Source organism: Amblyraja radiata, chromosome 19 (genome assembly GCF_010909765.2).
Source record: "Amblyraja radiata isolate CabotCenter1 chromosome 19, sAmbRad1.1.pri, whole genome shotgun sequence".
Lineage (NCBI taxonomy): Eukaryota > Metazoa > Chordata > Chondrichthyes > Rajiformes > Rajidae > Amblyraja > Amblyraja radiata.
The window spans coordinates 44,764,316-44,787,397 of NC_045974.1; the positions used below are offsets into that span (position 1 = coordinate 44,764,316).

The following is a 23,082-nucleotide window of genomic DNA, read 5'->3' on the forward strand; positions in this document are numbered from 1 at the left end:
GAAATTGGATGCTTAAATTTGCACTGCAAATGCACCTTACAAAGTATCTTGTCTCGGCAATAACATGATCATTGCATATGTTGCCAGAACAACACCTTTGCTGTGTTCCTCTATTACGATAAGTTACATATGTTTTAAAATATCCCAAAACTAATATACATCAGAATTTAATTAGGGTGACATTTTATTTGCTGGGGCAAACTGGTTATTAATGCAGCCTCTACAAGATAGCAACTTCGCCTGCCCTTTGCCTTAATTGTAAATGGGAACACTTCTTACAAATGTATTTTGTATTATCTGTAAAGTGAGGTTTGGCCCAACTCACAGCGCATTTCGCGGTGCAAAAAAACAAGGGGGTTGGTTCGGAGTGAATCTGCGAGGGAGCAGCCGAGCATATTTCACAAGCCAGCTGAGCTATTAATAGTCCTGAGCTCACTTACAATGTCAACTGTAACTAAAGCCGTTGTGGTAAAAAAAATGTTTGCCTGAAACATCTCCAGCCAGTAGTTGAGAGATCGTGCTTCTGTAAACTTAAGGCGCAGCGATGGATCCCGCCGACAACAACCGACGCCCGCATTTACCGGTCAGTTTATTAGACCTGCCAGATGACAATGAAGTCTTTGCAGGGGACGGAAATGTCAGCGAGGCTTTGATTCAACCGAAGTTGTCCCCGCGTCCACGGAGACGCAGTTCCTCCTCGGACGAAGGGCCGGAGCCTCCGTTAAGTCTGACCCGCAAAGTATCATTTGCGGATGCATTCGGCCTGGAGCTGGTGTCTGTGCGGGAGTTTGACGGGTGGGAAGCGGGGGGCTGCTCGCTGGACAAGGGGGTGCAAGGTGAGCCCGTAGCTCTGCAAGAATGCCTTCTACTGCCACTCTTTCAGTTGCCATCCAGCCCCGCGGAACTGAAGCAGAAACTTTATGCTCAGAAAGTGGAGCTAGAATCAGCAGAGTTCCCCCCGGGCTCGAACTGCATGAAAGGGTTGATCCGTGTACTCAATATGTCGTATGAAAAGCTAGTGTACATCCGGATGACATTAGACAATTGGGAGAGTCACTGTGACATTCTGGCTGATTATGTGGCCGATTCCTGTGACGGCCAAACTGACCAGTTCACGTTTAACATTCTTCTAGTCCCTCCTTCTCTGAGAAACGGCACCAAGATCGAATTTGCCATCCGCTATGAAACCCGCGATGCTACTTATTGGGCAAACAATTGTCACAAAAACTATGTGGTCCTTTGTCACAAGGAGGATGATCAGAATGCAAGTGAGAAACCACAAGAAGAACACGATGATCGAAACTTAAAAAGTTGCCTAAAGACGTCATATAGGTGAGGGCATTCTCATATTTGGGATATGTTTGTTTGAAAAACTTAAAACAACTCATCACTTTCACTAAGACGTACAGTTTAATTTGAACACAATGTTCTTTGGTGAATTAGATGCCTGTAATACAATTCAAATGTTGCAAGACTTGCAAGGTTCTGATGCCGTCACTAACATGTTTTACTCATCTCACAGGATGCTCATCACTCAGAGCTACTGAGAAGTTCATGATAAAATAGGCCAACGTCAGCATGGTGTTGTGAAGGGGAGATCTTGCCTGACCAATCCGCTGGAATTCTTTGAAAAGTAACTAGCAGGACAGACAAAGTATGATTTGTTTACCTAGATGTTCAGAATGCCTTTGATCAGGTGCCACCGTGAGGCTGCTAAGGAAGATGCGAGCCTATGGTATCAAAGGGCAGATACTAGCGTGGATAGCAGGTTGGCTGGATGGCAGAAGCCAAAGAGCTGCAATAAAGGTGGCTTTTTCTGGTTGGCTGCCAGTGACTAGTGGAGTTCCGCAGGGCTCGGTGCTGGGACTGCTACTCTTCACGTTGTATATTAATGATTTGGACGAGGGGATTGAATGCTCTGTGGCCAAGTTTGCAGATGATACGAAAATAGGTGGAGGGCAGGTAGTGTAGAAAAAGCAGGAACTCTGCAAAAGGACTTGGACAGGTTGGGAGAGTGGGCAGAGAAGTGGCAGATGGAATAGAGTGTTGCAAAGTGTGGAGTCATGCATTTTTGTAGTAGGAATAAAGGCATAGACTATTTTCTAAATGGGGAGAAAATCCAGAAATCAGAGGTGCAAAGGGACTTGGGAGAACTTGTGCAGGATTCCCAAATAATTAATCTGCAAGTCGAATTGGTAGTAAAGAAGGCAAATGCATTTATTTCAAGAGGATTGGAATACAAAAACAGGGATGTAATGCTAAGGCTCTATAAGGCGTTGGTCAGGCTGCATTTGGAGTATTGTGAGCAATTCTGGGGCACAGTATCTGAGGAAGGATAGGCTGGCCCTGGAGAGAGTCCAGAGGAGGTTTACAAGAATGATCCCAGGAATGAGTGGGTTAACATGATGAGCGTTTGACGACACTGGGTCTGTACTCGCTGGAGTTTAGAAGAATGAAGGGGGACCTCATTGAAACATACTGAATAGTGAAACGTTTGGATAGAGGATGTGGAGAGGATGTTTCCACTAGTGGGCGAGTCTAGGGTGAGAGGTCATCACATCAGAATTAAAGGACGTTCCTTTAGGAAGGAGATGAGAAGGAATTTCTTTAGTCAATGGTGGTAAATCTGTGGAATTCACAACAGAAGGCTGCGGAGCCCAAAACAATGGATGTTTTTAAAACAGACATATAGATTATTGATTAGTACGGGTGTCAGGTGCTATGGGGAGAAAGCAGGAGAATGTGGTTGGGAGGGAGAGATAGATCAGCCATGATTTAATGGCGTGGTAGACTTGATAGGCCAAATGGCCTAATTCTGCTCCTATTACTTATGACCTTATGATGACATCACTAATCACTCCTTTTAACAACTTTTTGCAACTCTCCAACCAAGGTGGATAGGTGGATATTTTCATTTCATATCACTATAATCACATGAATATCAGTTATATTAAATGCCTTTGCTCAAGAGGGTGCAATGCAAGACCGGGCACTGTTGATCTAAAGCTAGAGATAACATGCATAGTAAAGTGGAGGAAAGAGATGAGGTAGGGGGCAGTCAAGAGAACATTGCATTTACGTTGGTTTTGAGGCTGATTTAGAACATAGAACATAGAACAGTACAGGTCAGGAATAGGCCCATTGTCCCACAATGTCTATGCCAAACCTGATGTCAAGTTCAACTAATCTCCTCTGTCTGTAGGAAGATAGACACAAAAAGCTGGAGTAACTCAGTGGGTCAGGCAGCATCTCTGGAGAAAAGGAATAGGTGACATTTCGGGTTGAGACCCTTCTTCAGAGGTTGTGAGTCAGGGGAAAGGGAAATGAGAGATATAGACGGTGATATAGGGAGATGCAGAACAAATGAATGATCTGCAAAAAATTGATGATGATCAAGAAAAGGGGCAATCGTTAGCTGTGGGCTTGGTGAAAACGTGTTACAGACAATGAAACTCACCAGGATAACAGTGAAACTAGTACAATGACTAGGGCGGGGTAGGGATGGAGAGAGAGGGGATGAAAGGGTTACTTGAAGGTAGAAAAATCAATATTGAGACTGCTGGGTTGTAAGCTACCCAAGCGAAATATAAGGTGCTGTTCCTCCAATTTGTACTTGGCCTCACTTTGACAATGGAGGGGGCTCAGGAGAGAAAGGTCAGAGTGAGAAAGAGAAGTGGAGTTAAAGTGTTCGGCAACCGAGAGATCACATAGGTCCAGTCGGACCGAGCGAAGGTGTTCAGCGAGACTATCGCCCAGTCTATGTTTGGTCTCGCTGATGTATACGAGTCCACATCTGGAACGACGGATACAGTAGATGAGGTTGGAGGAGGTGCAAATGCACCTCTGCCTAACTGGGCCATCATTTCATGCCAGCAGTTGGAAATAAAATGGTCCCGAGAGGATAGAAGACTGGTAGAGGGAGTCCAGGAAGAGAAGGAGAAATGTGTTGGAAATGAAATAATGGATTGTCTTTTTGGGGGGTGGGGGAGAAAGACCCCTTGCAAAAGAAATATGCCTGGGGTGGATGCAAAGGAGGATGAGCTCAAAATCATGGCAGGTTTGGAGGCTATTGAAATGTGGACGTAGGCGTGCAAAGATAAGGCCGCTGCTGAGGACAGAGCCTTCAGCACTGGAGGGCGGGAGGTCAGGGGATGGTTGAGGCTCGGGATGGAATTAGGCTCTGAGGAGGGAAAGGATAGGCAAGGGGGAGTCCCATGGAGGGAGGATGGAGAAGGGGGTGCGAGGTGGTGTTGGAGGGAGAACATTTGGTTGGAGATCAAACACCTTTAAAATCTGCAGGGAAAAAATTACAAGGTTGTCATTGTCCTCTGGAATAATCTTAGATATAACCATATAACAATTACAGCACGGAAACAGGCCATCTCGACCCCTCTAGTCCGTGCCGAACACATAGTCTCCCCTAGTCCCATATACCTGCGCTCAGACCATAACCCTCCATTCCTTTCCCATCCATATAACTATCCAATTTATTTTTAAATGATAAAAACGAACCTGCCTCCACCACCTTCACTGGAAGCTCATTCCACACAGCTACCACTCTCTGCGTAAAGAAGTTCCCCCTCATGTTACCCCTAAACTTCAGTCCCTTAATTCTCAAGTCATGTCCCCTTGTTTGAATCTTCCCTACTCTCAGTGGGAAAAGCTTTTCCACGTCAACTCTGTCTATCCCTCTCATCATTTTAAAAACCTCTATCAAGTCCCCCCTTAACCTTCTGCGCTCCAAAGAATAAAGCCCTAACTTGTTCAACCTTTCTCTGTAACTTAGTTGCTGAAACCCAGGCAACATTCTAGTAAATCTCCTCTGTACTCTCTCTATTTTGTTGACATCCTTCCTATAATTAGGCGACCAAAATTGTACACCATACTCCAGAATTGGCCTCACCAATGCCTTGTACAATTTTAACATTACATCCCAACTTCTATACTCAATGCTCTGATTTATAAAGGCCAGCACACCAAAAGCTTTCTTTACCACCCTATCTACATGAGATTCCACTTTCATGGAACTGTGCACAGTTATTCCCAGATCCCTCTGTTCACCTACATTCTTCAATTCCCTACCATTTACCATGTACGTCCTATTTTGATTTGTCCTGCCAAGATGTAGCACCTCACACTTATCAGCATTAAACTCCATCTGCCATCTTTCAGCCCACTCTTCCAACTGGCATAAATCTCTCTGTAGACTTTGAAACTCTTCTTCATTACCCGCAACCTCACCTATCTTAGTATCATCTGCATACTTACTAATCCAATTTACCACACCATCGTCCAGATCATTGATGTACATGACAAACAACAGTGGACCCAACACAGATCCCTGTGGCACCCCACTCGTCACTGGCCTCCAACCTGACAAATAACCATCCACCATTACTCTCTGGCATCTCCCATTCAGCCACTGTTGAATCCATCTTGCTACTCCACCATTAATACCTAACCATTGAACCTTCTTAACCAACCTTCCATGAGGAACCTTGTCAAAGGCCTTACTGAAGTCCATATACACAACATCCACTGCTTTACCCTCATCAATTTCCCGAGTAACATCTTCAAAAAATTCAAGAAGATTAGTTAAACATGACCTTCCAGGCACAAATCCATGTTGACTGTTCCTAATCAGACCCTGTTTATCCAGATGCTTATATATATTATCTCTAAGTATTCTTTCCATTAATTTGCCCACCACTGACGTCAAACTAATAGGTCTATACTTGCTAGGTTTACTCTTAGACCCCTTTTTAAACAATGGAACAACATGCGCAGTACGCCAATCCTCCGGCACTATTCCCGTTTCTAATGACATTTGAAATATTTCTGCCATAGCCCCTGCTATTTCTACACTAACTTCCCTCAATGTCCTAGGGGATATCCTGTCCGGACCTGGAGACTTATCCACTTTTATATTTCTCAAAAGTGTCAGTACTTCCTCTTCTTTGATCCTCATAGTTTCCATAGCTACTCTACTTGTTTCCCTAGGTAAGTAATTAATATATATTCCTTGAGAGGAGTTTATGCTCATGTACTCTTGAGAGAAGCAGGCAACTTGTGAGAAAAACTTGCTTATCGGCCAAGAAGTTATTGGTGGCTGTGAACTTGGGGAATTTGTACATGCTGGAATACTGAGCAAAAATGTCTGTGGCTGAAGGATACAAGGAATGCAGATGCAGGAATCTGGAGTAAAATACAAAGAGCTGGAGTAACTTGGCAGGTCAGGCAGCATCTGTGGAAGGAATGGTTAGGTAATGTTTCGGGTTGGGACACTTCTACAGGAATGTATGTAGGTAGGGCTCTGTAAATTGCCACTAGTCTGTAGAGAGTGGATGTGAATGGATGATCAATGATCGTTCAGTGGGCTGAAAGGGCTGTTTTCATGCTATATCTTTAATTCATAATAAATAACTGAAGGAGGCATTGAGTGGGCCAGGCAATATTTGATGAGGGAAAGGGACAGATCACGTTTCAGGTCGGGATCCTTCTTCAGATACATGAAGAGGCCTGACCCAAAATGTCATCTGTCCATTTCCTTCCACAGAGGCTGCCCATCCAGCAATTTGTCTTGCAAACATTGCTTGGGGGAGATAAAGAGAAATGTGATAAAGACCATTGTGGAGGATGTAGAATTGGGATTTATTGGGAATACCTTGCTTCCATTTTAATTTAGTTTTTAGTTTAGTTTAGTTTAATTTTGATTAGAGATACAGGATGGAAACAGGCCCTTCGGCCCATGGAGTCCGCGCCGACCAACGATCACCCTTTTAATCAAATTTATATAATTCTTTAATTAATTGAAATTTTTGAAATGGTTGTTTTTTTTAAAAGAACTCTGCCTCTTATAGGATATATAGCATGATTGAGAGAGGGTGTTTTAAGGTAACAAAATAAAATATAAACAAATGAGAGGAGATATATTTTGCACACTTTATATGTGGCACCTGGTTCCACTGCATATACTCTTGAAGACACTCATATTTCTGTATAAGGATGCAAGATGGAAGAGTTCAGTGTTTCCAAAGGCAATACAAATGACTTCAAACAACTGTGATAAATTACCAGTTAATGTTATTATACTGCATTGTGAACTTTATGTCAAATCATGAAGATAAAATCAAAAGTGCACATATGGCTATCTGTACAGATATTTGTTGACTAAAATTCATGTTTACAATGCAAAATAATTACATGCAATTGTCCAACTAAGTTCTATGTTCTGTGATAGGTTTTGCAGAGCATAGAACATAGAAGAGTACAGCACAGCACAGGAAACATAAGGCCAAGTTAAACTGATCTCATCTTTGTACATGATCCATATCCCTCTATTCTCTGCCATGTGCCTATCCAAAAGCCTGTTAATTGCCACTATCGTATCTGCCTCCAGCACCACCCCTGGCAGTACACACTAGACCTCCAGCGCTCAGTGCAAAAAAAATCTTCCCCCCCTGCACCTTTTCGATATGTCCTCTAGTGCTGGAAATGTCCACGCTGGGATAAAGGTTGTGACTGTCTACCCTATCTATATCTCTCATATTTTTATGTACTTGAATCGTCTCTCTTCAACCTCCGATGTTCCAGAAAAAACAATCCAAGTCTATCCAACCACTCACTCCCTGTAGCTGAAACCCTCCAATCCAGGCAGCATTCTGGTAAAACTCCTCTGCATTCATTCCAAAACCTCCTGTAATGGGGCCACTGGAAATGCATGCAATTAGTTAATAAAACTGTTGAGATTGATTCCGTTCAATGCCAATTAGATGGATTTATTTAAAAACATAATTTAGTGCTTTCCAACATGTGGTTATAGCCTTGGAGGTAATGTCAACGCATTCAGAAATTAAATAGCTACTGCCACAACTGTCTTTCAAGCAGCAAGTTCAAGATCTTCACTCCTTGGATGAAATAATATTTTGTCAGCTACCATCTAATCCTTCCACTTTATCTGTGCCTCCTAACTTTTACTGTCTCAATTGGGAGAAATAGACCATTCCTATTCACACCATCCAGCCTTCCATTAGGTTATGTGCCTCAATTATATCTGTCAGCCTTTGCTGGTACTCCTTACCTTGTACGACAAACAGTAAAACAACCTAATCTAGCCAACCTTTTCTATAATCCTGGCAACACCATTTATACATCACTCTGGCATCTAATTTGGTGCCATCATACCCTCATCCATCCTTCCCAATGAATTTTAGAAATTTATGCGAAACATTTTTGCAAATTTCATTTGGATGATTGCATGATAAACAAATTAGGTTTGCTGCAAGCAATACTTTAACACTGTTTGAATGAGATTCAGTGTATTTTATTGAGGCCAACACATTTCCTGCCAGGTTTTCAGTCAAACTCATTTAATATATTAACAATTTCTTTCTCATTAACCATTTCAAGCTAAAACCTTTTTTGTATGAATGCATAAACAAATAGCCTGGTTTTACAAGATTCATTAATACCTCAAAATTATTAAGATGATGATGCAAACCCAATTTAAAATTTATAATTTTATCCCTTGGTTTCCAAAACACCCATGCATTTCAGGCAATAGATCTTTTTAAATATGGAAACATAGAAAATCGGTGCAGTAGGCCATTCGGCTCATTGAACCAGCTTGCCATTCAATATGATCATGGCTGATCATCCAGAATCAGTACCCTGTTCCTGCTTTCTCCCCATATCCCTTGTTTCCATTAGCCCTAAGAGCTATATCTGACTCTCTCTCGAATACATCCAGTGAATTGGCCTCCACTGCCTTCTGTGGCAGAGAATTCTACAGATGCACAACTCTCTGGCTGAAAAAGTTTTTCCTCATCTCAGTCCTAATTGGCCTCCCCCTTATTCGTAAACTGTGACCCCTCGTTCTGGGCTCCCCAACATGGGGAACATTTTTCCTGCATCTAGCCTGTCCAATCCTTTAAGAATTTAATATATTTCTCTCTCATCCTTCTACATTCCTGTGAATACAAGCGCAGTCGATCCATTCTTTCATCATATGTCAGTCCTGCCATCCTGGGAATTAAATTGGTGAACCTACACTGCACTCCCTTAATAGCAAGAATGTCCTTCCTATTCACATGCTAATCAGGGTTGTGAAATGTAAACAGAATGGCACTGGTTGAAGATGAAGCATTGTAAATAGTGAACGACTGGACAAATATCTTAGAGGTGATGATGGAATTAGTTTTGTCCAGTGTAAAAGTGATGGGCAGCATCTAGGAAGCCAAGCATGTTGAAGTCTCCAATCACTAATGTCACAAATTAATTGCAGCATAAACGGCAGTGTTAGCATCCATCCATCTGCGAGAGATAATGTCCTGCTTTGATCTTGTCCTGTTTGTAGTCGGGAATATTTCATCAATGATTACATGTCCTGCTGTGGATGACCAAGCCCATCTTTGACAGGTAGACCACAGGTGAAGTTGTGTCTGGCCATTGGATTGGGGAGTGTGTAGCTGTTGCTGTTAACCTTTTTGTGGCGTTGAGTCCTGGTCCATGGTGTTGAACCCCATGCTGTCGTGGTGCTTCATACCAGATCCAACTCCACCCCCCCCCCGGTCCACAGCAGCCATTTCCCAGTATCAGTGCCCATGTTAAAATTTGTAATTTCCCTTGTAATCATATCCTTGTCGTGAAGCTTTGGTCTTTCTCTTGGAGTCCAGCTAAGTGCAATGTACTTTGCACATTGAACTTAACTGAGGGTCAGGTCGGGAGGTTTTACCTCATACATTCTCGGTTATGGCCAGCTGTTTAGAGCCCTTCATCCTCATCGCCTCCCTCTTTCAGCAATTCCTCCTGCTCTGCATCCACTCTGCGAGTTCCTCCAATCATGCTAGAACATTGACGGTATTGCCACAAATTATTCCAAGTCAGGGGCCATCACTAATATCATTGAAATAAGGAAATTATCCAAAACCTCCACATCCTTCCTGTAATGAGGCAATCAGAACTGCACACAATGCTTCAAATGCAGCCCAATCAAAGTCTTACAATTGCATTGTGGCTCCCTGACTCTTATGCCCAGACAATGAAGGCAAGCATGCCTTCTTTACCACTCTATATACATGTTCCTTCTTAAACATTTTGTCTACTCCGCTGGGAAATCTCCTCAAGGTATGACTACTTTGAAGAAGTTCTCCTCCTCCCTCCGGAGACAGTTTAACAACCTCCTCTCTGACTGCCCCCCCCCCCCCCTCGGTGATTCCCCTTCCCTCCAACTGTACGACGACATCCTAACCCGGACCCGATACCACAGCCACTTTTGCTTTCTCGGGATTTGCCTGCGCCTCCATCTTGTACCTCATGGTTTTCAGCTCCAGTTCCCTACCTCCCAGTTCGGACCCAAGCCGGACTATCGATACCGACTGGCTATTTGCTGCCATACACATCAATTCTCCTTCCGGGCACTGAGATCTACTCTGGCTGCGATGTGCTGGCACCAGCAGGACCTCGCATTGACTCTCCCGAAACTTCGGGCCTCACTCACCCAGACCTGCAACGGACCCCAACTATATTTCATCCTCCGGAAGATCCACGTCTTCAATCAACGATTCCTGGCCCACCTTAACTCCACCAAGGACCTGAAACTAACCCGCCTCCACGCCGCTCCTACCACCGACACTCTGCGACTCGACCGCCCGCAGGCCCCAACTCTGGCCCACGCCACCTGCCCGAGTCCCGCGACGCCATCTTGGCCATGGGGAGCAGCTCCAGGACTCACCAGGACACTGCCTTCGCCGACCTGCACGTCGATGCTGCCGCTGACCTTCACCAGCCTACCGATGATGCCGAGCCTCGCTGCCTCACCGGTAACTCTGAATATCTCCCCCTCCCGATTCTTCCGACTATTGCCACCATAACATGAGCGCTGAACCTCGCTGCCCCCCGGGACTGCCAAACATCGCCGCTCCGCTAGGGCCTACCCACCTCCCCGCCGCACCGGGGCCCACTCACCTCACCGCCTCACTGGGCCCGCCGAACATCGCTGCCGCACAGAGCCCATTGTACATCGCCACCTCACCGGACCCACCGAACATCGCTGCCGCACCGGGCCCATCGAACATCGCTGCCATACCGGGACCCACCGAACATTGCCACCGCACTGGGCCCACCGAACATGGCCGCCGTACAGGGCCCATCGAACATCGCCGCCGGACCGGGTCCCACCGAACATTGCCGCCGCACCAGGCCCATCGAACATGGCCGCCGCACCGGACCCACCGAACATTGCCACCGCACTGGGCCCATCGAACATCGCCGCCGTACCGGGCCCATCGAACATCGCCACCGCACCGGGTCCCACCGAACATTGCCGCCGCACCAGGCCCATCGAACATGGCCACCGCCCCAAGCCCATCGAACATGGCCGCCGCACTGTGCCCACCGAACATGGCCACTGCACCGGGCCTGCCAAACCTCGCCGCCCCACCGACCATACACCCACCGGGACCTCCCATGCTTCGCCCGCTGGCCCGGACTCTACTCCCCGTGAACTCCTATCATCAATTTCACTGACCCTCGCCACTCCACTGCCCTCCATCAGCCCGCAGCCGTCACCTTACCTGCAGCCTGGACTCAGCACCGGGCCTGAAGCTTCCATGCTACAAACTCTCACTCCCCTGGGTTTGAGTGCGCTGGGTCCTAGTGCTCATCCCCCTAACCCCGGTAACCTCAGAGGCTGTTCCACTGGGTTTTCCCCATCCCCTTCAAACTATGTGACCCCAGCTCTTCCCCACCCACACTACAGACTTCAAACCCCCCTCCTCCCTGATCACCCACTACCCCTCCACCAGACATCGCCTCGGCCTCAGTCCACGCACCTGCCTTCCTACGGCCCCAACCCCCATCCCTGCCGTGTGTTCACCATCCCCCCTGACCTCCCCCTCTCTGATACCGAACGGTCTGTCCTCAGCAGAGGTCTCACCTTTGTCCCTCGACATTCCCACCTCAATGAGATCCGTGCCTTGGAGCTCTTCTACCGTCGCCTCCGCCTCACAGCGTTCTTCCATGGGAAGAAGTCCTCGCCTCCCATTGATGATTCCTTCTCCCATCTCCAATGGACCCCTTCCTCATGGATCCCCACTCATGGCCATCTACCGTCTTTAGACCTTTTTATTTTAACCTGTTGGGGGGGGGCATCAATCGCCTCAACTTCTCCACTCCCCTGTCTCACTCTAACCTCTCCCCCCCTGAACGTTCAACCATCCACTCACTCCGCAACAACCCAGACTGGGTGATCAAACCCGCCGACAAGGGGGGTGTCGTGGTAGTTTGGCGCGTTGATCTCAACAAAGCTGATGCCACGCGCCAAATATCGGACACCTCCTCCTACTTACCCCTGGACCATGACCCCACAGACGAGCACCAGGCCACTATCTCTAGCACCATCACTGACTTCATCCACTCCGGCTCCCTGCACCCCCTCCCCCCCCCCCCCCAGAGCCTCCAGCCTCATCGTTCCCCAGCGCCGCACAGCTCAATTTTACCTTCTCTCTAAAATCCACAAACCTGACTGTCCTGGTAGACCCATTGTCTCTGCCTGTTCGTGCCCTACCGAACTTATTTCCACATACCTCGACTCCATCCTATCACCCCTGGTTAAATCCATCCCTACCTATGTTCAAGACACCTCAGACACTCTCTGTCGTCTCCGGTAATTCCGTTCTCTAGGCCCCCATTCCCTCATCTTCACTATGGACGTCCAGTCACTCTACACCTCTATCCCCCCACCAGGAGGGTCTTGAAGCACTCTGTTTCTTCCTTGACCGGAGAACCAACCAATCCCCATTTACTGACACTCTCCTCCGCCTAGCAGAGCTGGTCCTTACCCTTAATAACTTTTCGTTTGACTCCTCCCATTTCCTCCAAATACAAGGCGTAGCTATGGGCACGCGCATGCGCCCCACTTGTGCCTGCCTCTTTGTAGGGTACGTTGAACAATCCTTGTTCGAAACGTACCAGGGCCCCATCCCCGACCTCTACCTCTGCTACATCAACAATTCCATTGGTGCTACCTCCTGCACCCACACACAACTCACTGACTTCATCAATTTCACCACTAACTTCCATCCGGCACTCAAATACTCAAATCATGGACCATTTCCGACACTTCCCTACTATTTCTGACCTCACTATCTCCATCGCAGGTGATAGACTTCTGACCGACATCCACTATAAACTCACTGACTCCCATGGCTACCTAGACTACACTTCTTCCCACTCTGCTTCCTGTAAGGACTCCATCATCTACTCCCAATTCCTCCGTCTACGCCGCACCTGCTCCCAGGATTTCCATACCAGGGCATCGGAAATGACCTAATTCTTCAGGGAACAGGGTTCCTCTCCCCACTATAGTTGAGGCTCTCACCAGGGTCTCTTCAATACCCCATAACTGCTCTCTCTCCCCGTCCTCCCAGTCCCCCTAGTCCTCACCTTTCACCCCACTAGCCGTCACATACAACAAATAGTCCTCTGTCATTTTCGCCACCTCCAGCGTGACCCCACCACTCGCCACATCTTCCCATCTCCCCCCCTGTCTGCTTTCCACAAAGATTTCTCCCTCCATAACTCCCTGGTCAATTCTTCCCTTCCCTCCCGCACCACCCCCTCCCCGGGCACTTTCCCTTGCAAACGCAAGAGATGCTACACTCGTTGCTTTACCTTCCCCCTCGACTCCATTCAAGGACCCAAGCAGTCATTCCAGGTGTGACAGAGGTTCACCTGCACCTCCTCCAACCTCATCTATTGCATCTATTGCTGCTCTAGATGTCAGCTGATCTACATCAGTGAGACCAAGTGCAGGCTTGGCGATCATTTCGTCGAACACCTCCGCTAGGTCCCCAATAACCAACCTGATCTCCCGGTGTCTCAGCACTTCAACTCCCCCTCCAATTCCGAATCTGACCTTTGTGTCCTGGGCCTCTTCCATGGCCAGTGAGCACCACGGGAAATTGGAGGAGCAGCACCCCATATTCCGCTTGGGCAGTTTACTCCCCAGCGGCATGAACATTGACTTCCCCAATTTCCGGTAGACCTTATTGTCTCTTCCCATTCTCAGCTCTCCCTCAGCCCTCCGCTTCCTTTCTTCTTCCCGGACCCCCCACCCCACATCAGTCTGAAGTAGGGTTTCGGCCCGAAACGTTGCCTATTTCCTTCGCTCCATAGATGCTGAGTTTCTCCAGCACTTTACTACCTTCGATTTTCAAGCATCTGCAGTTCCTTCTTAACCTATATACATGTTGCTAGGTTCAGGGACCTATGGATGGGTATGCCATATTCCCTCATTATATCAACACTGGTATGGTTTAGTTTAGAGATACAGCGCAGAAACAGGCCCTTCGGCCCACCGAATCCGCACTGACCAGCGATCCCCGCACATTAACACTATCCTAAACACACTAGGGACAATTCACACATACACCAAGCCAATAAGCCTACATACATTTGGAGTGTGGGTGGAAACTGAAGATCTCGGAGACAACCCACGCAATCACGGGGAGAACGAACAAACTCCGTACAGACAGCGCCCATAGTCAGGATCGAACCCGGGTCTCCGGCGCTGCAAGTGCTATAAGGCAACAACTCTACAGCTGCGCCACCATGGCCGCCCTTAATTATATATTTTCCTCTTACATTTGACCTGCCAAAGTGCAGCACTTCACACTAGGTCAGGTTAAACTTGCTCTGCCATTTCTCAGCCCATTTCTGTTGCTGACCTACATCTCACGGCATATCTTGACAACCTTCGTTACGGTCTAGAACTCCAGCAATATTAGTGTTGTCTGCAATGCTACTAACCAACCCATCTACATTGATGTCCAAATAATTTATATGTATGACAAACAGCAGTTACATGCTTGCACAACCTTATTCAGAGCTATAGCGGCTCTGAACCGGCCCTAATGAGTGCCCCCCCACCCACCCCCTTTGGACAGTCTCCCTCAGATGGTCACGTCAATCAATTCAGCTTGTTTATTTATGTATTGTATTTATTTACCTTTCTTGTACATCAGTGGAGCTGCACACTAAATCTCGTTGCACTGACGTGCAATGACAATAAAAGATATATTATTATTATTATTATTATTATTAAGAATAAGCTACTGAACAAATGGAAAAATAATCCAGGAAGGCTGGCCTGCAGATAATTTTCGATGGAGCGCAGGAGCTGAAGGGGTATTCTTATAAAAGTGTTTCAAATCATGAGGGGAATTGACAGGGTGAATGCACAGTGTCTTTTAGCCAGGGTAGGGGAATCAAAAACCAGCGGACATAGGTTCAAGGTGAGAAGGGACAGTATAAAATAGCAAATGTGAGCGGGAAGCCAGAGGATTGGGTAACTTTTAAAGAGCAACAGAAGATAACTAAAAAGGCAATACGAGGGGAAAAGATGAAGTACGGAGGTAAGCTAGCCAAGAATATAAAGGAGGATAGTAAAAGCTTCCTTAGGTAAGTGAAGAGGAAAGAATTAGTTAGGACCAAAGTTGGACCATTGAAGACTGAAGAAGGTAAATTTATTATGGGGAACAAGGAAATGTCAGACGAGTTGAACAGGTACTTTGGGTCCATCTTCACTAAGGAGAAGACAAACAATCTCCCTGATGTACTAGTGGCCAGAGGATCTGGGCTGACAGAGGAACTGATGGAAATGCACATTAGGCAGGAAATAGTGTTGGGTAAACTGATGGGACTGAAGACTGATAAATCCCCAGGGCCTGATGGTCTGCATCCCAGGGTACTTAAGGAGATGGCTCTAGAAATCGTGGATGCATTGGTGATCATTTTCCAATGTTCTATAGCTTCAGGATCAGTTCCCATGGATTGGCGGGTAGCTAATGTGATCCCACATTTTAAGAAAGGCAGGAGATAGAAAACAGGGAATTATAGACTAGTCAGCCTTACATCGGTGGTGGGGAAGATGCTGGAGTCAATTATAAAAGATGAGATAGCTGCACATTTGAATAGCAGAATCGGGATCGGTCCGAGTCAGCATGGATTTACGAAGGGGAAATCATGCTTGACTAATCTTCTGGACTGGAGGATGTAACTAGGAAAATGGACAAGGGAGAATCAGTGGATGTAGTGTACCTGGACTTTCAGAAAGCATTTGATAAGGTCCCATATCGGAGATTAGTGGGCAAAATTAGGGCACATGGCACAGCGGGTAGAGTGCTGGCGGATAGAAAATTGGTTGGCCGACAGGAAACAAAGTGGAGGGATTAACGGGTGGCAAGGCTCGGTGCTGGGACCGCAGCTATTTACAATATACATCAATGATTTGGATGAAGGGATTCAAAGTAACATTAGCAAATTTTCATATGGCACAAAGCTGGGTGGCAGTGTGAACTGTGAGAATGCCGGGTGACTTGGACAGGTTGGTTGAGTGGGCAGATGCATGGCAGATGCAGTTTAATGTGGATCCTGATCCACACCTACAAAGCCCTCCACCATCTGCCCCCCCCCATATCTCACTGACCTCCTCTCCCCCTACCAACCCTCACGGTCCCTCAGATCCACATCAGCCGGTCTCCTCTCCATCCACAAGTCCAACCTCCGCAGTTTTGGGGACAGAGCCTTCTCCAGGGCAGCTCCCAGGCTCTGGAACTCCCACCCCCAACTGATCCGCAATTCCTTGTCCCTCACCATCTTCCAGTCCCGCCTCAAGACCCATCTCTTCACCTCTGCCTATCCTTAGCCCCACGTCCCCCTCCCTTTTCATCTGTGCACTAATTGCCTCATATTGTGTTTTGAATTGTATTCTGTCTTTACTTTGTGTACTAGTCATGTCTCTACTATTTATTTCATTCCCCTTACATGTTTTTCCTCTACCTGCTAAACTTTTGTAAGGTGTCCTTGAGACTCTTGAAAGGCGCCCATAAATAAAATTTATTATTATTATTATTATAAATGTGAGGTTATCCATTTTGGTAGCAAAAACAGGAAGGCAGATTATTATCTAAATTGTGTCAAGTTGGGAAAAGGGGAAGTGCAACGGGATTTGGGGGGTCCTTGTTCATCAGTCAATTAAATGAAAGCATGCAGGTACAGCAGGCAGTGAATAAATCGTATGGCATGTTGGCCTTCATAACAAGAATAGTTGAGTATAGGTCCTGCACTTGTGCAGGGCCCTAGTGAGACCACACCTGGAGTATTGTGTGCAGTTTTGGTCTCCAAATTTGAGGAAGAACATTCAGAAACATAGAAACAAAGAAAATAGGTGCAGGAGTATGCCATTCGACTCTTTGAGCCTGCACCGCCATTCAATATGATCATGGCTGATCATCCAACTCAGTATCCTGTACCTGCCTTCTCTCCATACCCCCTGATCCCTTTAGCCTCAAGGGCCACATCTAACTCCCTCTTAAATATAGCCAATGAACTGGCCTCAACTACCTTCTGTGGCAGAGAATAGTAAGATTAAACGAGAACTTACCAGTTTGAAGTTTGATCTTTATTTTATGAGGAGTTACGTTGGTGATTACGTGAAGAACCCCGTCCAGTCCGCATGCGCATCAATCTTCAAAGCAGCGGTATAAAATCACAGATAACAGCAGATCGAAATAACATTGTAAGATCAGCAACATGAGAACTACCAAGAAATTACCTTTTTATGAGAGAGAGGGTTAGACGTGGTGGGCACGTAATCACCAACTGCTCATAAAATAAAGATCAAACTTCAAACTGGTAAGTTCTCGTTTAATCTTACTATTTTACTTCGGAGTCACGTGAGTGATTCCGTGAAGATTTCAAAGCTCTGTGATTTCATGCCGTAGATTCAAATCCGGCGTCACACTGCATTGATTGACTCAGAATGAGTGACTAAAAAGTGCATTAAGCATGTCATTGTTTGCAAACATATTCATGACTTATCCACATAATGAAATCAATAGCAACCCCTCTATCCCAGGGGAAACTGTGAAAACCTGAACTCAAACAGAATGGGCAAAATAGCCCCTTGTCGGCAATCGACTTTATGGTAGAATTTTTGCAAAACAATTCACTTGACCATCCTGCGGCCACAATCATAAGATCGATGGGGATGCCCTGCTTGCTGACGCCGATGCCGCCCTGGTGGAAATGTAATTAAGAGCTGTCAGTCTAAATACCTGCATAACCAGAAAACGAATGCTAATTCCACACCTCTAAGGCTTCTGATAACATTGATATCTTAGCTAGTGTGCCCTTCCCATGGAAGTGAACCCGTGGGAAATGCCAAAATATTATCCTAAACCCTTCTCACCCCTGGTTTGCACTGCTTGAGTAGATGAGATATGCAACAAATGGCATCTTCAGCCTCTTCCATCCTGTGTAGCCGTACTTTTGCACTGTCTACACTCATTGTGTCGATACTCGAGCCATGACTAAGGATATAGTTGGAACCACCTGGTGAAGCATTGTTAACACAACGTCAAATCCATACTGCTTGTGCTTGTCCTGGGAGAACTTGTATTGAAGATATTGTTTGCACACACGATATCTAGGGTGACACCCATCAGAGTGGACCCCGTTCGCTGCCACCAACATGACAGAAAACACATTGGATACAATAAATGGCCCAAAACAATTGTATTATAATTTAAGAATGAACTCTTAAGACATCAAAACCGTACCATATTACATGTAATATCAGCATGAAACAAAACACATCCCATATCCTGAAAAGAAATGTCCTACTTTCCCGATGCTATCTCCGCACTCCAGAGTGAACATATCCATGCATCGGTGTGACAAACCAACCATAAAACAATCCATTCAGAATATGCAGGCCATCCTTGATAGTCATCCTGCAAAACTGATTTCCCAAGCCACAGGCTGCATCAGCAGAAGGTTAGGTCTAAAACACAAGCGTACTAAATTGAATTATCATTCCCGACAAACCCCGGGAAGAAAATTGCATAGACCAATCAGACCATAGAAACCCTACAGCGGGATCTAGAATGTACATATAACGACCCTACTGTCGAGGCAAAACATTCCATAAATATCTTGTGGTTTAACACCCCTTCTGGGTTGATCTGAACTTGGGTTGATCTGACATTGATCTGAACTTGATGATACACCAATAGCAAACGATATAGGTAATTACGACAGGATACTTGACTTGATTGCCATTTGACTAACATCTGCCACCACCATAGCGTATCAACTTAGAGCTGAGCATGTAGCGAATGTAGCTATGTCATACGTATGACTGATACTTGACAATGCATGGAAAACCTCCTGACTCCAGATACATTATCAATGCTGAATACTGTTCGTACCATAATGACTTCCATGGAGGTAAATAACGAGACCTACACTAGCATCTCTATCTCCAGGTCTCTTACCTTTGCTGGAGTTCCAAACGAAATTTCATTTGCAGAGTCTGCTAATGGTGTCATTCCCATTAGATCGCTGATGCTGCTGGCCAACTCCTCTTGTAGTGGCTTGTCCATCTCCGACTGAGCAGAAACCTTTAGAGGCAAAGCCCACTGCCCTCATATGATCGTCGTGCCTTATGCATTGAGCATGGGATCCCGGCACATAGTCATGTTCGGATTCATGTTTGGAATTAATCCATACTAACCTTAGACACTCTTTTAGGGTGGGAGTAATCGCAGCTGAAGCAGATATCACCATCCATCTCCTCCATTTGCCTGTATATGCCTCTGTACCAAGCATGTTGTTCGACACCATTTCCCACAATCTTATATGTGTGGCTCCATCTGCATCCGCTGTACATCCGCGTTGGATGACCTATACAACCTGCAACAGGAGCTGCCTCAGGCCTGTGTGCATGTATACCTGCACCATCTCGACCACTGTGGTGAACCAAGTGGGAGGAATGGCAACCTTGCAAACAGGTGCTGCTTCAGGCACATGTGTATACGCCTGTAGCACCTTCTCGACCACTCCGATTGAGTGGGAGGAATTTTGCAGCCCTTACTAGGTGCTGCTGCCTGACATGCCTTAAGATGGAGCGTCATCAGACTGCGACGAGATGAAACCATGTCTGACTTGGCACTCATTCTGAGTTGGGATTGTCAGGTCACTGCCTACAGCAGCCGCCAGGACTAGCCATGCAAATCGATGCTCTGTTGGTATCCTCCTTCACCAAACAGGCTGCACGTGCTAGCGACTCCAGTCGTGCTCTTTCCAGATGCCAACGCCATTTATAGGAAAGGATTGGAGCTCCTCTGGCTCCCGTTCATCAGACATAGTGTGAAATGCTGGAACAAAACTGAACAGTTATATGGCATAGGCAAAGACATTTATGAAGACGCCCATCCCAGTAAATCTGGGATTTATTTACTTTTAATATGAATAATCTGGCGTCTTGGGGAAGAAATGTGCACAGTCCCTTTAATGAGCAGAATTACTATGACACCACCTGGTGTAACTCCCACAGGTGACTGATAAATAGAGCTCAACAAGGCTTCCCATTTCCTTTTATTGAAGTAGATGATAATCACCTGTCTTGGTATGATAGTCACAACGTGACCTAATGGCGACTATAATGTCTGCCCTTCTTGAACGCTTCCCAAATTTGCGTGTCATCCTTGCACAGGCCTACTCCAGTCTTCTGTGTATCGTTCCAATTTTTTAAATATGTGCTGCGAAAGTGAGCACTGCATGCCACTAGAAACTAATACACTGGACCCAGTCCTCACAACCCATGTTACAGGAAAACCAGCCTCACGTACCTGCATAGTTACCGGTGGTCTTGAGGCAAGCCCAAAGGCCCCTGAAGTAGGTTGCATTCACCTCCTTAATTTGGAGGGCAGCACTGCCGGGATGCGTGAACTGTAAATTCTACTTGAAGGCCAGCTTGGACCTATACCTGAAACCTCCACAGAAATAACAGAAAATGCTACTGCCATAGACACATAAGGGTGATAAACCACAAGTCTCACTTCCTGGGTTGGGGTCAGCTACACACTGACCCCTTGTACTCCTCTCCACTGAGGGAATTGGTAAGCAGCCCTGAAACAGGTACTGCCGCAATCCCCTGATGACCTTTCCTGATATGGCTTACCATATCAGGATAACGCACATGTGAGGACATACATATATGACAGAGGGAAACTCCTGGCCAGGCTCCACATGGTTTCCTCATATGGGCTGCCAAGTCGGGCCCCCCCCCCCTGCCTCAATGAGTCGGGTACGCCACCACGCTCAGTCTGCACCCCGACCTCGGGAGTCACTGACCTACTGCCAGGGACTAACAAAATGTCCGACGGCCACCGGCTCCTCATTTACCGCGGACCGTAGCCGGTATCCCCGTGATCTAGCGAACCCTGCGGCCCATATTTAAACACATTTCGGGAGTCGCTGACCTCCCTGTCAGCGACTCGAACAACAAGCCCCACAGCCACAACCAACTATCGTGGTCATGGCTTGTACAACCCATGGTCAACAAAACCCCCGCGGCCAATTTACCCTCGGGAGTTGCGGACCATTCTGTCCGCGACTCAACCAGCAAAACCCACCGGCCGCCTGCTAACGCACTCCCGCGGTCCGAAGCCGGCAGCCCCGCGGCCAACAAATTTCCCACAGTCCACCGGGTTTTGCCCAACTCGATATCCAGCAGGGACCTACGAAAAAGGGATTCCCGCAACGGACAACCTGAAAGGTAAGTTTAAACTTACCTGCAGGATTTTTTAAACTTGCCGCTGGCGGAGCTCCGTTCCTCCCAGCCATCTGCGCCAAAGCGACTGACGTAATGATGCGCATGCGGACTGGACGGGGTTCTTCACGGAATCACTCACGTGACTCCGAAGTAAAATTCCACAGATTTACCACTCTCTGTGTGAAAAATGTTTTTCTCATCTCGGACCCCTTGTTCTGGACTTCCCCAACAATCTTCCTATATCTAGCCTGTCCAACCCCTTAAAGTTTCTATAAGTTCCCCCCTCAATCTTCTAAATTCTAGCGAGTACAAGCCGAGTTTATCCAGTCTTTCTTCATATGAAAGTCCTGCCATCCCAGGAATCAGTCTGGTGAACCTTCTCTGTACTCCGTCTATGGCAAGAATGTCTTTCCTCAGATTAGGAGACCAAAACTGTACACAATACTCCAGGTGTGGTGTCACCAGGACCCTGTACAACTGCAGTAGAACCTCCCTGCTTTTATACTCAAATCCTTTTGCTATGAATGCTAACATACCATTTGCTTTCTTCACTGCCTGCTGCACCTGCATGCCTACTTTCAATGACTGGTGTAGCATGACACCCAGGTCTCGTTGCATCTCCCCTTTTCCTAATCGGCCACCATTCAAATAATAGTCTACTTTCCTGTTTTTGCCACCAAAGTGGATAACCTCACATTTATCCACATTATACTACATCTGCCATGCATTTGCCCACTCACCCAGCCTATCCAAGTCACCTTGCAGCCTCCTAGCATCCTCCTCACAGCTAACACATCCCCCCAGCTTTGTGTCATCCGCAGACTTGGAGATGTTGCATTCAATTCCCTCATCCAGATCATTAATATATATTTTAAATAGCTGGGGTCCCAGCACTGAGCCTTGCGGTACGCCACTAGTCACTGCCTGCCATTCTGAAAATGACCCGTTTACTTCTACTCTTTGCTTCCTGTCTGCCAGCTAGTTCTCAATACTGAAACCCCAATACCGTGTGCTTTAAGTTTGCATACTAATTTGTGCTTTCGAGGGAGTGCAGCGTAGGTTCACAAGGTTAATTCCCGGGATTGCTGAGAGAATGGAACGGCTGGGCTTGTATACTGAGGAATTTTGAAGGAGGAGAGGGCATCTCATAGAAACATAAGATAATCAAGGGTTTGTACTTAAGGGTCCTCTGCCTCAGAGGACGGTGGATGCAGGTGCTCTGGATGCATTCAAGAGAGCTAGACAGGGCTCTTAAAAATAGCGGAGTCAGGGGAGCAAGAATTGGAAGAGCAAATATGTAAGGAGATTGCAGATATTAGTAGTAAGCACAAGGTAGTGATTGTGGGAGATTTCAATTTTCCACACATAGACTGGGAAACACATTCTGTAAATGGGCTGGATGGGTTGGAGTTTGTAAAATGTGTGCAGGATAGTTTTTTGCAGCAATACATAGAAGTACCTAC

At 46.5% G+C, this 23,082-nt stretch overlaps 1 protein-coding gene and 1 non-coding gene across 2 annotated transcripts in view; one reads left to right on the plus strand and one right to left on the minus strand.

The window, feature by feature from the left end:
* The first annotated feature begins 442 nt into the window (after positions 1 to 442).
* The window catches only part of ppp1r3a (protein phosphatase 1 regulatory subunit 3A), a 92,130-nt gene continuing 69,490 nt past the window's right edge, over positions 443 to 23,082 (plus strand). The window contains exon 1 of the mRNA XM_033038341.1: positions 443 to 1,332. Coding sequence (XP_032894232.1) covers positions 545 to 1,332 — 788 coding nt within the window. The 5' untranslated portion in view covers positions 443 to 544. The remainder of the gene's footprint in view (positions 1,333 to 23,082) is intronic.
* LOC116984283 lies at positions 20,513 to 20,619 on the minus strand. The gene has a single exon (XR_004414951.1). It is a non-coding gene; the product is annotated as a U6 spliceosomal RNA (small nuclear RNA).